At 40.3% G+C, this 16,398-nt stretch overlaps 1 protein-coding gene across 4 annotated transcripts in view; it reads left to right on the top strand.

The window, feature by feature from the left end:
* The first annotated feature begins 827 nt into the window (after window positions 1–827).
* The window catches only part of SEC23IP (SEC23 interacting protein), a 46,686-nt gene continuing 31,115 nt past the window's right edge, over window positions 828–16,398 (top strand). For all 4 annotated transcript variants that reach the window (XM_067709229.1, XM_067709227.1, XM_067709228.1 and 1 more), the window contains exons 1-5: window positions 828–1,073; window positions 6,398–6,930; window positions 9,369–9,591; window positions 10,397–10,590; window positions 14,775–14,864. In XM_067709229.1, the coding sequence (XP_067565330.1) occupies window positions 911–1,073; window positions 6,398–6,930; window positions 9,369–9,591; window positions 10,397–10,590; window positions 14,775–14,864 (1,203 nt within the window). In that variant the 5' untranslated portion in view covers window positions 828–910. The remainder of the gene's footprint in view (window positions 1,074–6,397; window positions 6,931–9,368; window positions 9,592–10,396; window positions 10,591–14,774; window positions 14,865–16,398) is intronic.

Below are 16,398 nucleotides of genomic sequence, written 5' to 3'. Positions count from 1 at the left end.
ATATAGGTGTGAACAGCTGGGGGAGAGGGTAGTTTCATTATTTGAAAGCTTCTTTTGGGTTTCTTCTAACCCTCTCCCACCCTCCAGGAAGTTGATTATCTGTTATTTTTTCTTTCATAATCTCTAACTATGTGAAAGATGACAATTATATCCAAATTATCCATAGTGCATTTTAGGATTAAACTAGTCAGATTATTTTAGACAGGTGTAGAAAACTATTAAAAAAGTCACACGCCTATTTTAAATGTCAATTCCCTGGTTTCACTTTTAAACTTTTTTTTCTTCTCTTTGGCTTAAAAACTTCAAAAGTTCTACCATTTCTATTTCTGGGCGAATGACAAACAAGAGTTCAATTCAGTTCAAAACAACGTGGGCGGGTTAGATGCGGGTGTTTGGTTACAATTGGTGAGTTTGGCTAGACTTTAGCTGCAAATGGCCCCCACACCTTTTCCTCCCTCTGTCAGCAGCTAGCACTCTGCTACCTGCGCCTGCGTGCTTTCCCTGTTCCTCCAAAATTTTATCTAGTTAGACGCTTCTGTGGGTACTTTTAGGAAGCCTAGAGAGCCCCCCGCAAGCCGAGATTTTCAGTGCCGATTAGTACTTTGATTCACAACCAGATGCATTCCCTCTCCCACGCTCCAACCTCAGTCGCGGCCTCCACCTCTGCCTCCCTTCCGGCCCCGGCAGCGGCCGAGGGTGTCACGTGCTAGGACTCGGGCGTGAAGCCTGCGCCGCCATGTTGGTTCCTGGCGGCATCGTAGGAGAAGGCAGAGGGAGGCTGACCAGCCGTCCGGAGTTCCGGCCCTTGTGCGCAAGTGCGGAAGTTTGTTGGCCCCGACCGTGACCGGTTTCCGGCTGGTGGTTCCGCACCGGCCCCCAGTAGACGTGTAACGGAAGGTGGGCCGCAGCCATGGCTGAGAGGAAACCTAACGGTGGCGGAGGCGCAGCTTCCACCTCCTCGTCGGGCACGAACTTACTTTTCTCCTCCTCGGCCACGGAGTTCAGCTTCAACGTGCCCTTTATCCCAGTTACCCAGGCTGCCGCTGCCTCGGCCTCCCTGCTCTTGCCCGGAGGTAATAAGGAGATGAGGATCCGGTGGGGCAAGTGTGTGCGGGGAGGTGGGCGGGCGGCGGGCGGTGGCGAGGGTCGGAGGGGAGGTTTTCCTTGTGCCTGGACCCGACCCTCTGGTACCTTGCCAGGGCCATCAGTGGCCAGGTTTGAGTGTCCTGAGGACTTTGGGATGTTGGGGGCGGGGGCCAAGCTCTTCGTGGAAGGAACTGTTCCCAGTGCTGGACACTCCTGAACTGGCATTCCACAGATTTTTGTTGAACACCTCCTGTTGGACACTCAGGTGCTTGCAGGGAATGCAAAAAAATTAGTGCCTCCTCCTCTCCTAGGATACTGTAGGATACCTCTTAGGATAGACACGTAGTATTTGCAAAGTAGAGGTACAGAACGCAGTCATCTTTCAAGGCGATGCATCATTTTCTCTAAGGAGCCCTTGCTTGTTCTCAAGTCCCTACTCCTGTGTGCATCTTAGCACTTTGTACATATCTTTATTATTGTCTAGGGAGATTGCTTTTTAACGATTACGTGGCATAACCCAGACCTGGTGTTGGGGAGCACAGACTGTATTCCAGCCCTAGCCCTGCCAATTACTTGCTGTGTGACCTCAGGCATATTACTTTACCTCTCTGTTCTTCATTTTCCACATGGGCTGTGATGAGAAGTGAACTGATTTTTGTCAGGCACGGAATATAGTGCTTGGCACATAGTGTTATATAAATGTTTGAGAAATAAACATGTCTGCCTCTCTATTTGGACTGTGGGCTTCTTGAAGTTTGCAGCTATAACTTATTTACCTTTTTATTTCTAGGATCTTGTTTAGTGCCTAGCACATAGATCCTCAGTAAATGTTGAATATTTTCCTGTTGAATAATTTATTCTTGTTTGGAAGACTGAGGAAAGTTTCATGGAGAAGTGAAGAAGGGCAAATCAGAGACAATACATGATGGTTCCTCTTCCCTTGTGTTATGTTTCTTCTTGGTACTTATCACCACCTGATGTGTACAAATATTTGTTTATCCTTTTAAAATTTTTAAATTTATTTTACTTTTTATTTCTGGCTGCGTTGGGTCTTCGTTGCTGCACGCGGGCTTTCTCTAGTTATGGTGAGTGGGGGCTACTCTTCGTTGTGGTGCGCGGGCTTCACATTGTTGTGGCTTCTCGTTGCAGAGCATGGGCTCTAGGCGCACAGGCTTCAGTAGTTGTGGCACACGGGCTTAGTTGCTCCGTGGCACGTGAGATCTTCCCAGACCAGGGATCGAACCCTTGTCCCCTGCATTGGCAAGTGGATTCTTAACCACTGCACCACCAGGGAAGTCCCATATTTGTTTATCTTATCCCACTAACATGTAAGCTCTATGAGAGCAGGAACTTATGCCTAGAACAGTGTCTGGTATGCTGTAGACCGATTTTTCAATAGAAACTTATTGAATAAATGAAAGGGTGGCAGTCAGGAATATGTATGTCTTGTTTTGATAGTGTGGCTGAAAGGTTCATCATTGCCATTTTTGGTGGAGGACTAGCATGGCTGGAGCAGAATGCTTTGGGAGGTTGCAGGAATAAATAAGGCTGTACATGGGGTTTTCATGTCATCCTCTGCTTCACAGATGTTTGATTCATGCCCCATCTTCCTTGCTATATAATTTGTTTGTGTCTGTTACTGTCTGTAAATGCTAAACATCTTCATTGCTAAGTAACAGGATAACTTACCTGTCTTGAAAACTATTGTTTCTTGGAGATGATTTATTTTTTTATTATTTTTGTTTTTTTTGCGGTATGCGGGCCTCTCACTGTTGTGGCCTCTCCCGTTGCGGAGCACAGGCTCCGGACGCGCAGGCTCAGCGGCCATGGCTCACGGGCCCAGCCGCGCCGCGGCATGTGGGATCTTCCCGGACCGGGGCACGAACCCGTGTCCCCTGCATCGGCAGGCGGACTCTCAACCACTGCGCCACCAGGGAAGCCTGGTTTATTTTTTTAATAGGAAAATTAATACTTTTTAGAACTAAAATTCTGTAACAAATATTTTTCTACCTTTAAAAAAGATTTGATCATTAGAAACCCATTCAGATAATTTCCAGAGACAAAAGGAGAACCTGTCACATTGGAAGCAACAGTTAATCATGTCAGTGAAAGAGACACATAGGAAGCAATTCCATTTCACAAACCTGGATTGAGCAGCTTCCGTTTGCCAGGCCCTGTTCCCGGTGTCCGGGAGACACAGAGGAGCAGAGAGCATTGCCCTCACGACTGCACAGTATATACAGACGCAGTGTACCCAGCTGTGTAAGTAATTGTGATACAGGTTTATGACGGCTGGAAAGAGGGATTGATAGGCTGCTCTGAGAGCTGTGGCTGTCAGGCTGGCTGACAAGGGAGAGGATATCCCTCGGGCCTTCAGGATCTCACAGAGGAGGCAGTTCTTGAGCTGAATATTGAAGGATACATAGAAATTAGGGAGTCTGGGGAGACAGACATGTGAGAGTCTGGAGGTGTGAGAGAAACCTGCTGATTTGGTGGGATTTGGTGGTAGGTGCTCACATTCTCTTTCTATCCCGTGCTTTTTCCCTCTCGCCCCGTCCCTCCCCCGCTGCACCCCTCCATGTGACTAGAGTGAATGCAGGGGAGTGCTTCAAGTGGTCAGCGGGGCCCAGATCACGAAGGGCCTCAGACACCACACTGAGGAGTTTGTAGTTTACCCTGTGGGGTGTGGAGGGTGCCCTTGAAGGGTTCTGAACAAGGCAGTGGGGTTAGAGGTGTGTTTCAGAAAGACTGGAGTTTCCTGAGGTTGCAGAGATTGCACCAGAGTGAAGCTGACCGTAGCAAGAGCGGCCGATCTGGAAGCCACTGCGAGTCAGGCAGGAGCCTGTGGCACCCTAGCCCTGGTCAGCCACACTGGGTGTGAAGAGCAGGGAACAGATATGAGAGATTTCTACACAGTCGAATTGATGGTATTTAGTGACTCACGGGGGTCCAGGCTGTGCAGTGCAGAGTCCCCTTCTCTTTGTTCAGTTTCAGCCCCAAGACATAGCACCACCTGGCATGTAATGGATACTGTGTACGTATTTCTTTAATGAGGATCTGAATGATTAAATGAAGGGTGTGAGGGGGAGGGAGCAGTCTGAGAGAGGAGATTTCTGGTTTGAGTGTCTGGATGGATGTTGGCAGACATCTGTTGAGGTTAGTGATATGTGTAAAAGGGGGGACATGAAGGGGGACAGTTAAGATGACAAATTCAGTTCAGGCTTACTAAGTCTGAGGTATATGTGGCTGAACCTGTCAAAAAGTATTGAGGAGGCAGTTGGAAGATAGGTTCTGGGACACATAAGATCAGTCTCAGTTTGAGACAGAGTTGGGAGTGTCACAAGTATACAGGTGCTTATTAAAGTTATGGTTCTTGATGCCAGATGTGTCCACATGTAATTAGAAAGTGCCCCTGAGGTGAGGCTGGCAGCTTGTTGAGATCAGTATTTTGTTTGTAATTAATGCTAATCAGAAAAAAGTCTCTTGGATCAGGTTGATCCCAAGTTGTCTTAAAGGATGAAAGACACCACAGAGGTTTTCTCCTCTGCTTTTAGATGTTAAGACATCAACTAAGAAATCTGAGTCCAAGTGAGGTTCATGTGACTGAAAAGAGAGGGTAGGAATCGGAAATGTATCAGAAAAGTAGAACGATATAAGCAGACAGTGCCTGGGGTGCCGGGGGGGGGGGGGGGGGGGGGGGGGGGGGGGGGCCTTGTGCAGGAAGATATTTTTAGTTACAAAGAAACAACTCAGAGGAGTATTTTGAGTAGTGGAGTATCTCAGTTAAATTGATGTGTGTGAAATATAATGAGAGCAGTCTAAGAGCTGAAGGCCTCATTCAGTAAAGGTCAAGAAGGAGCTCAGAGCTTGAAAGGCCACCCTTTGGCAGGTCTCAAGGGCAGGGACTAGTGTGCCTGTGTGCTGGGAGAGGGTCCACCCTCCTGATCTGCTCTATGCCTCCAGCAGTGGGAGATAAGAGGGAATTGGAAATGAGAGGGAATGAGATGGGAGAACGAAAAGATTAGGAAGAGGAAGACAACGTTAGAAGCTAAGGCCTCCTAAAAGTTTCCTGAGGAAAGGTAGACTGGGCTTTTTTATTTCTGTTTATTTATGTATGTATGTATGTGTGTATGTATGTATGGCTGAGTCAGGTCTTTGTTGTTGCGCGCGGGCTTTCTCTAGTTGGGGTGAGTGCGGGCTACTTGTTGCAGTGCACGGGCTTCTCATTGCGGTGGCTCTCTTGTTGCGGAGCACGGACTCTAGGCGTGCAGGCTTCAGTAGTTGTGGCATGCAACCTTCAGTAGTTGGGGCTCGTGGGCTCTAGAGCACAGGCTCAGTAGTTGTGGCGTACGGGCTTAGTTGCTCCGCGGCATGTGGGATCTTCCCGGACTAGGGCTTGAACCCATGTCCCCTGCATTGGCAGACGGATTCTTAACCACTGCACCACCAGGGAAGCCCAGACTGGACTTTTGAGGCCATGTAGAAGGAAAATGTTTTTATCACTATTTTAGGACTTGGTAGCAGAAGAGAGGATAAATAGTTTGATGCAAATAATACCCACAGTGAAGATCAAGTTGGGCAAAGGGAAGTGAGGAGAACTTCCCTTAGTTAGAAAATGACTTTTCCAGTGACTTGGCATTCTCTAATGACTATCTGGTTGTGATACTGTGTGGTTTTAGGGATGGCAATTAACGGTTGACCTACTTTGCCTCAGGAATACAAATACCACATGTTCACTTATATAATGAGTGCTTTGTAGGTAAGAGCCCTGACACACCCCTTGTTGTCAACAGAGTTAATATCTGTACTTTAGTTTCTTGTCCTTACTGTAGAAATAAAGTTTTGTGTGTTTGGGTAGCAGAACAGTATTTGAATTGTTTCTTACCAGGAAAAAACAGTATTCAAAATAACATGTAAAACTAGGAGTATAGATTTTGTTTCCATTTTTAAAACCTTCTCCTATATACATATATGTCTACATAATTTATACATGTCTACAAAATAAATAGTATATAACTATATTTATTTTAAAAGTGTGGAAAGGTATGTATCAAAATATTAACCGTGTTAACAGTGATTGTCTCTGGGAGGTGAGCTTACGAATGAGTTAGTATTTTTCCCTCTTGTTTCTTATTCATGTTTTCTAGTTATTTATTTCAAAGAAAAAAAAGTTTTTCATTATTGTCTTTAATGCAGAAATGTAAGTTTGAACAACAAAATAAGAGGTATAATTGCTAGATCTGCGGTATAGAATCTTATCTACAGAGTGATGGCATACCTTTAAACCATGTACCCTTCTGTTCCCTTTCAGAGGATTCCACAGATGTGGGTGAGGAGGACAGCTTCCTTGGTCAGACTTCTGCTCACACGTCTACCCCACAGACATTTAGTTACTTCTCTCAGGTATCAAGCAGTAGTGATCCTTTTGGGAATATTGGACAGTCACCGTTAACAACTGCAGCAACATCGGCTGGACAGTCAGCATTCTCCAAGCCCCCAACTGCTCTCCCTTTTACCACCGGATCCCAAGATATGTCGAATGCATTTTCACCATCCATTTCGAAGGCTCACTATGGTGCTCCACCTGCTTCACAAACGGGAATAAATACTTATCTGCCTTCTCAGCCTAGTAGTCTCCCTCCTTCAAATTTTGGGAGCCCACCCCAAGGAACGCCCCAACAAGGATACAATCCATATCGCCACACAGCTGTAAGCAGCAGGGCTAATCCTTATATTGCACCGCCACAGCTGCAGCAGGGCCAAACACCGGCCCATCCTACCCATCCCCCGCCCTCTGGACCCCCTGTTCAGATGTACCAGATGCCTCCAGGATCTCTGCCATCGGTATGGAAACATGTTTTTTATATCCTAATTATTCACTGTAATTTTTAATCGCTCTCATCTTAACCTGTGTTTTTGAAAACACTGTGCTTTTTTTTTTTTTTTTTTGGCCGTACGCGGGCCTCTCACTGTTGTGGCCTCTCCTGTTGCGGAGCACAGGCTCCGGACGCGCAGGCTCAGCGACCATGGCTCACGGGCCCAGCCACTCCACGACATGTGGGATCTTCCCGGACCGGGGCACGAACCCGTGTCCCCTGCATCGGCAGGTGGACTCTCAACCACTGCACCACCAGGGAAGCCCAACACTGTGCTTTTAATAATCAATATGATGACAAATTATTTTCAGAGGGTATTTTTTTTAAGCTACATGCTTTGAAGTAAACAATCTTTTAAAGATAGCTCATTGAATGGTTCATATTTCAGTTTATATTATCTATTTATGGAAGTAGTAATTGATTTTAATGAGTTAACCATATGCCAATATTTCCAGATTTAATGTAACATACCAATAACAAATGTCATCTAGGGACATGTGAAAGTCGGAGCAATTATTAGCAGACTGCCAGCTTCTCATTTTTTAATTATACTACTCAATCAAAACACTCAATTGGTGGGACTAAAATTGATTACTCCAATAATTTCTTTTATTTACATTTATGGAGTTTGGATCTAGACAGTCAAACTCTGTCTCAGGGGAGGAATGGAATAACTTTTGCATTGGGTAAATTTTATGAAATTCCTTTATGCCTTTTTTCCCCACTAATTATTCAGCTGACTTCCAAAGGGAAGTGAACTGAATCAAAAAAAAGGGAAATGACTGAAAGGAAGAATTAAGAACCCAGCCCAGTGTGGCAGAGATAATAGTATTTCGATCAGAGTGTAACCTGACTTCTCTCTTGGGGATGAAGAATGGGTTCCATTTTACCATCTAATTTAAATCTTACCAATACACAAACTCTTGGTAATGTTGGATTTCAGCATATTGGAAAGTAACCAGATTTGTAGCATGTAATATAAGTTAGTATACTTTGTTTGCTGATGAAATTTTGTAAAGATTCCTAATTAAGAATTTTTAAAATGACAATTTTAAATATAAAAAAAGATTGCAGGGCTTCCCTGCAACCACTCCTCTTCAGTGTGTATTTCCTGAGAATAAGGGTATTTTTTACATAACCACAGTACAGTTATCAACCTCAGTACATTTGCATTGATAGAATATTCTAAAATGATTTTTAATAAAAATTTAAAAAAATAATTGTATTCTGATTTTAAAAGTATTTTCAGTACAGAAAATTTGAAAAATGCCGAATAGCCAACTGAATAGAAATTGCCGCTAGAAAACCCTGTTTTTATTTTGTTTTATGTCTTTCTTATCCTTTTTTCAAGATAAAAGCATAGTGTTTTGTTTTTTTTTTCTTTTTTAATTAATTAATTTATTTATTTTCGACTGCGTTGGGTCTCTGTTGCTGTGCATGAGCTTTCTCTAGTTGTGCCTGAGGGGGGGCTACTCTTCGTTGTGGTGCCCGCGCTTCTCATTGCGGTGGCTTCTCTTGTTTCAGAGCGTGGGCTCTAGGTGCGCAGGCTTCAGTAGTTGTGGTGCACGAGCTTAGTTGCTCCAGGGCATGTGGGATCTTCCTGGACCAGGGCTCGAACCCGTATCCCCTGCACTGGCAGGCGGATGCCTAACCACTGTGCCCCCAGGGAAGTCCCAACACAAGCATTATGTATGTTTTTTGTGAACAAGCAAGCAAGCATTATGTATGTTTTTTGTGAACATATTTTAGGTGTTATTAAGATTTTTTCTATAACGTTTTTAATGGTTCTAGAGAATTCCCCATATGAGTAAAAGATGATTTATTTAATCAGGTTTCTATTAGACATTTAGATTGTATCCACTGATTGTCTATTATAAATAACTTTTTGATATACATTCTTATGGGTAAATTTTTACAATTATATCTTTAGGATAAGTTCTTAGAAATGGAATGTCTAGGCCAAGGAATATGCACATTTTATTTTTATTTATATTTATTTATTTATTTTTGTCCATGGCGCTTGTGGGATCTTAGTTCCCTGATCAGGGATTGAACCTGGGCCACAGCAGCGAAAGCGCCAAGTCCTAACCACTGGACCAACAATGAATTCCCAAGGAATATGTATATTTTAAAGATTAAATAAATCACAAGAGACATACTGCTAGGTTGATTTCTGTAAAGGTATTAGTTTACTTTGCCACCAGTGTGAGAAAGTCCTGTTCACTTTGCAACTGATTTTGGGGTTTGTTAGATTTTTAAAAGTTTTACTTGCTTTGGAGCCTGGTTATTAAATAGTTGTCTAGAGAAATATTTAGGATAATCATTACTATGTTAGTTTGTGTGTGAAACATATACAGAATTGTTCCTTTGGACAGACATGATGGTCCTAACTTTTGTCCCCCCCAGATTCCTCCTTCAGTGCAGCCAGGGCTGTCCCCTCCAACCCAACAGCAGGCACCTGCTAGACCTGCGGGTCCCTCTGTGCAAGCGTCATCTCTTTTTCTACTTCAAAACCAATATGAACCTGTCCAACCCCACTGGTTTTACTGCAAGGAGATAGAATACAGGCAACTGTGGATGCCTTTCAGTGTGTTTGACTCTTTGAATCTTGAAGAAATCTATAACTCAGGTAAGCACAAATCCTGCATCATTTGTATCTGATTTTAGGAAGAGAGAAATGAAGAGTATTCATCCATGGCCTACTTTTTATGAATGTCAAATTTTTTAATCCTTGTAGAGCCTGCCAGTCTCTGTACCTTAAGATGATAATATTAATGTAAGTTCTGAGTTATTTGAGCAAGGTATTTGAAGAAATGTTTTAGTAATTTTCCTTTTTGTTTAAAGGTAGTTTAAATCCAAGAAATAGAGTCGTTCATATAACCCAGGTGTCAGTTTTCTTATTTCCCTTATTTGTTTGTAGCTATAGGGCGTTTATAAAGCATTTTCTATGGAACTCTTGTTACTGAAGATGCTGTGAAAAAAGTGTTCCATGGTCAGATGAGTTTTGGAAGTGCTGTAACTACATCCATCTCTTGAGATAGTGCACAAGAGTGTGTTAAGACTCTGAGAAGTCTTCACTATAGAAGTAGGTTTCTTTGTTTATCCTGATGATAGTTCATCTTGGGACTTAAAAATCACCTATTCTTTAGAAGTATGCTTCATGGAGCATTGCTGCTTTGATTAAAAAAAACAAAAAACTACCAATTATTTGAATTATTTCATGATCATGCTTTTATATTTTACCCTCGTTATTTCTTCTCCACTTAAAAGAATCATCATTTTGAGCAGCACAGATTAATCTTAAACTTCTGTTTTTTTAAAAAAATGAGCTTAGTTCTTTGTCTTTAAGGATAGACAAGTCACCATATTCATTATTTATTACTTTTAAATGTACCTTGTAACTGTAGAGTTAAAATGTGGTCTTTGTGCTCCAGTCCAGCCAGACCCTGAGAGTGTGGTTCTAGGCACTGATGGAGGGCGCTACGACGTTTACCTCTATGACCGGATGAGGAAAGCCGTGTACTGGGAAGAGGAGCCAGCTGAAGTGAGACGCTGTACTTGGTTTTACAAAGGGGACACAGACAGCAGATTTATTCCCTATACAGAGGAGTTCAGTGAAAAACTGGAGGTACGTGGGCTTTATTCCTTTATGCTTTTCTTTAAAACATATAGACTCTGTATACGTTGGAGCCTCATGTAACACCACTCACAGTGGAGCAGACTTTATTTACAAGACAGCCTATCTTGATCCTGTGTGCAAAGAAGATTGCCTTTTAATTGGTGTCATCTTTCATGAGGTACTAATTGTGGCCTGGTGTCTAAAGATAGAATGTTTTTCAGGGGAACATCACAGATCTAATATAATAAGGTACTTATATCAAATCTTCAGAAGAGCTTAGGCTGCTGTGATATGCTGCTGACAACACATGCCAAGGAGATGGATGCTTTTCAAATTAATATTCAGTAAAAGGCTTGAAATTCACCTCTGGTTTATGAAAACAAATATAAGAATAGGAACAAATATTGTGAGACTTTTTAGCCATCTTAAAATTGGTGGTTAATGTTGTTTTACATAATTGTGTTAATTTCTTGTTATAATTCTGCTTAATAATTGAGTAATTAAATATTTGAAATAAGTTAAATGAATTCATCTGCATACATGGGAAATGGAGTATGGAACATTTTAGTTACTATTTTTTAATGTATTAACTAAAACTTATGTAACCAACACTAACATTAAACATTAAAACAATACTAATATTGACATTAAAAGGGATCTCTAAAATGTTAATCTTCCCTAGATTCATATTTTGAAAGCTTCAAGCAAGGACTGGGCTTTATGTTCTGTTTAGGAGCTGACAGTCAAGTTTAGCAACTGACTGTTAATTACTAAATTTTTTTGTCCTTGAAGAACATCATAATATAATTAATAGAAATAAGAAAAAAATTAAATCACAATCTTGTCATCCTTTCAAATAAAATGTTACATTTTAAAAATATTTTTTTAAACTGTTCTTTATTCATATACGTGTTTTTGTTTTTTTTTGTGTGTGTGTGTTTTTCTTATAGCTATAATAGTACAGATTTTTTGTGGAGTATTTTGCTTTTTCAAAAGAAAATTTGTAAATGTAATCCTTAGTCATAGTCATTATCAATTGTGCCTGCCCTAGAAATATTAATCTCTATAATAGTGACTATGAAATACTGTTCTATAACCAAAACAGTACAAAAAGGTGAATATTGGCCTGAAGTTAAGACAGATGTTAGTTGGGGTTAAGTAAATTGGAAAAGAAGCTTGTTGAGAACAGAGGCCTCAAATGTTTTTCATTTCAACGTGTAGTAAGAATACATTTTAGATTGGATTTAGTACACACATTTTACACGCGCACACACACACACACATACACACCCATGAGTATGTGTGTTTATTTATCAGAGGCAGTGGTGTTTGGTAAACTGGCTGTCCAGGGAAAAAAAACCCTGATTTATAGTGTTTGCTGATTTCCATGGTGTAAATACTCCCACCATGGCCAATAGTAAGCTAGCAACATGATGTAACTAGACACAGAGTTGGGAAGCGGTATGTGTGATCAGCTCTTGTGAGCTGGTATGAGTGAGCTCTAACGCACCATTAGAAACAAAGAAAGGTACATGGAACAACACTTACCTCACTAGGTGTCATTCAGTTAGATATTTTCTATGTCATTGAAAATATTAATTTTACAATTTGTTGCTGGTCATGACCCACAGTTTGAAAAACACTGATTTAGAGCTGAGTCAGAACCCAGGTAAGGGCAAAGACTGAAAAGAAGGCATAAAATTAATTTTGTTCCTGGAAATACCAAATATCAGGAGGCACCAGTCTACTAAAACATAATTTTAATCATTTGAATAAGGAATAAAATATGTAAAGGAATGCTGATATCTTTGGCTTAATTTTAGACCTAAATAAATAAACAAACAAATGTGTACTATAATTTTTGGTACCCTTGACAAGACCCTACTGAAGGTATAGCATCCCAAGGTTGAATGTTTAGTCCTATTATTTTGAAGCTAAAGTATATGTTTTCAAGTCTAAGCAGTATTTGAAAGTGTATACTATATTTGATTATAAATGGGTGACACAGGCTTCGAGGATGGAATTCATGTATTGACCGTCTCAATAGCACATAGCTGTTCTTAACTTTAGGAGACCTTAGTTCCTGTTCAGCCTCTACCCAGGAAACTCAAGCCAGATCAGGGAAGAGGCAGAGGAGTTTAGGAAATGAAAAAGCCAGTGAGAAAATGAGAATCAAGTGATACATATTGCTAGTGTTGTAGATGATCCTATCCTATCAGAGCACTAAAACAAAACAATAGAAGAGTTGGAAACAAAAAACACCTTAATTTGATAATTACATCAATGTCTGCATAGAAAACTAGGAGAACCTCTAGAAATTCCATTAGTACCAGTGTAAGAGTTCAGCAAGTCTGTGGATATAAAATCAGCATATAAAAATTAATAACATTCCTACGCAATAGAAATAACCAATTAGAAACCATAATAATAAAAGAAGACTATAACACTAAGAAAATTACAGGCTAAGTAGAAAAATCGTCCAACAAAAGGTATATATGAACTTTCTGGAGAATAAACTATGAAGCAGAATTGAAGGATGTAAAAGATGACCTTAAAGAAATAGACCAAAATATTACATTCATAGATAGATGCACAGTCTCAACATAATAAAGATGTCAGTTCTTCCCAAATTATTTTATAAATTGTATGTAATCCCAATCAAAGTCACATCAGGGTTTTTTAAGTAAAATTTGCAGACTGCTCCTAAATTTTATATGGAAGATCAAAGTATCAAGAATAATCAAGACCATTTTGAAGAATGAAAAGTAGAAACATACTCTACCAGACAAGATTTATTATAAAGCTGTGGATTGAAAGGGAATACGAAGAAATGAAAATAATTCTTAAGATGGTGAATCTTTAAACATTTTTGTTTGTGATCTTGCTTTTAAAAAATGTCAACAAATATATTAAAATTTTTTTAAAAAGTAGTGAGGAAGAGGGTCAGCTGGATAGAGGCTGATGGAGAGGAATTGTTACTGAATGACTGCCCAGGAGACAAAAAGAAACACTTCTACTTTGACATGATTGTCAAATAATCACTGTTACTCATTTTAAAAAATATTTATTTATTTGGTTGCACTGGCTCCTTAGTTGCAGCAGTGGGCTCCTTAGTTGTGGCATGAGAACTCTTAGTTGTGGCATGCATGTGGGATCTAGTTCCCTGACCAGGGATTGAACCCGGGCCCCCTGCATTGGGAACGCAGAGTCTTCACCACTGCGCCACCAAGGAAGTCCCACTGTTACTCAGTGGGTGTACCAGAGGTTCCCCCTTACCTGGTCTTGAATCTTTCTCCAAGAGACCCTCAGACTTTTGCCTTATAGAGAGCAGAATAGTGTCTCTGGAAGGAGAGTAAGAAAGTGGTGGGACAGTCAAGTCTTTGGAGTCAGAAGGTCGTGGGTGGGAGTGAACCACAGTTCTGCTTTTGCTCCTTACCTCTGTGATCACTGTGTGGTCTTGTGCAACTGTGAACTAAAACTGCCTGCTAGCATTAGAATTGTGTCTGCCCCCCACCACCAAAAAAAAAAAAAAAAAAAAAGAGAGATAGGTTGAGGTCTTAACTTCTAGTACTTCAGAATGTGACTTTATTTGGAAATAGAGTTGTTGCAGATATAATTAAGAAGAGATCATACTGGAGTAGGGTGGGCCCCTAATTCAATATGATTGGCATCCTTATAAGAAGACAGTCATGTTAAGACAAACATAGAGGGAGAAGGCCATGTGAAAGTAGAGGATTGGAGTGATGCGTCTGTAAGCCAAGGAACACTACAGATTGCTGACAGACCACCAGGAGCTAGGAAGAGGCGAGGAAGGAGTTCCCTATGAGTTTCAGAGGGAATGTGGCCCTGCTGACACCTTGGTTTCAGACTTCTAGCCTCTAGAACTGTGAGGCAATAAGTTTCTGTTTTTATAAGCCACTCAGTTTGTGGTACTTTGTTATGGCAGCCCTAGGAAATTAATAGACTGTTTAAACCTTGGTTTTCACCTGTAGGTAATGGGGACAATATTATTTAGGGCTGATTGAGAGCAGTTATGTGAGGTACTGTATGTAAAATGATATTAAGTATGGTAGCCAGTTAGTACAGGAGAGCTGCTATTACTATTATTTTTATTACTATCATAGTTATAATTTTCTTCCACACTTTCTCTTAATAGATTTGTCTTACTGGATCATATGTTGTTTCCCTTGTAGGCTGAATATAAAAAAGCTGTAACCACGAATCAGTGGCACCGCAGATTAGAGTTTCCGAGTGGGGAGACAATTGTTATGCACAATCCAAAGGTAGTGATGTTGTTTAAGATATTAAAGTGTTTAGGTTTTTAAAAATAATTATTTTACTGAATGTTTGATAAATGTTCATTTTTACTCTGCAGTAGGGATATATTTATAACTAGTGCATTGCTTTTAAGTTTACTACAGTTCATATCAATGATAGAAACTAAAATGAAATTTAAATTTGTCTCATGAAGTTTCTGTTTATGGTAACACAGTAGCTGAAGCTTAGTATGCATCGTTGAAGTTAAGCTTGATAATTTTTTGTACTTGATCCAGGCTCAGCAGACTTTTCTGTGAAGGGCCAGAGAGTAAATATTGAAGGCTTTGTAGGCCGTGTAGTCTCTGAAAGCAGCTACAGGCAGTATGTAAGCCAATGGACCTGGCTATTTTCAATAAAATGTTATTTATAAAAACAAGTGGTGGGCCAGGTTTGACCTGCAGGCAATAGTTTGCCTACCTTGCCCTTGATGATGGTTTGTTTCAACCTTTAAAGTAAAAATAAGTTCTTCCTCTTTATTTGTATCATCTCTGGAAACCTTTCTTGTTTTTTTAAAGATATTGGGTGTGGTGTTTAGAGTCTTCCATTTACCATCCTTAATCTCTCTAAGCTCCAGGTTCCTCACTGGCAATAAATAAGATTTACCTCCCAGGGTCATATTTTTGATGAAGTGAGGTAATTTATGCAAAAGCATTTAGCATAATGCTAGTAATATGGTAGTTTCTCAGAACATAGGCTATTTATTACAGAAAAGTGTAAAAGAAAAACAAAAACCTATATTCTAATCACCTCTATAGTCCTTACTGATGTTAAAATAAGTAAAAATAAAAACATTCATATGCCATCAAAGTTTAAACAGTATAAAAGGGTATCAAATGAAAAACAAAAGCCTCTTACCTCTGCATTCCCCTAGTTTTGCCTCTTAATGGTAACCACACTTACCCTTTTGTTTTTTAATTTTTTTTTTAACTTTTGTTTTTTATATAAGCACACAAAATTTTACATATCATCTTGCATGCATTCGTTTTTTGGGGGGGGGGGGTGGAAGGTTAATGTTAAACTATTAATTTTATTTTTTAATTGAAGTATAGTTGACTTATTATATTTGTTTCAGGTGTACAGCATTGCGATTCAGTAGTTTTACAGATTATACTCCATTAAAAGTTATTACAAAATAACGGCTATAATTCTCTGTGCTGTACAATATATCCTTGTTGCTAACCTATTTTATACGTAGTAGTTTGTGTCTCTTAATTCCATACCCCTATCTTGCCCTACCCCTTTCCCTGTCCCTACTGGAACCACTACTTTGGTTTTTTTTTTTTAATCTGTGAGTCTGTTTCTGTTTTGGTATCTATTGATACATCCGTTTTATTTTTTAGATTCCACAAATAAAGTGATATACAGTATTTGCCTTTCTCTGACTTATTTCACTACACACATTTTCTAGGTCCATCCATGTTGCTGCAGATTGCAGAATTTCATGCTTTTTTATGGCTGAGTAATATTCCATCGTGTGTGTGTGTGTGTGTGTGTGTGTGT

Source organism: Pseudorca crassidens, chromosome 16 (genome assembly GCF_039906515.1).
Source record: "Pseudorca crassidens isolate mPseCra1 chromosome 16, mPseCra1.hap1, whole genome shotgun sequence".
Lineage (NCBI taxonomy): Eukaryota > Metazoa > Chordata > Mammalia > Artiodactyla > Delphinidae > Pseudorca > Pseudorca crassidens.
This window is presented reverse-complemented; position numbering and strand designations above follow the sequence as displayed.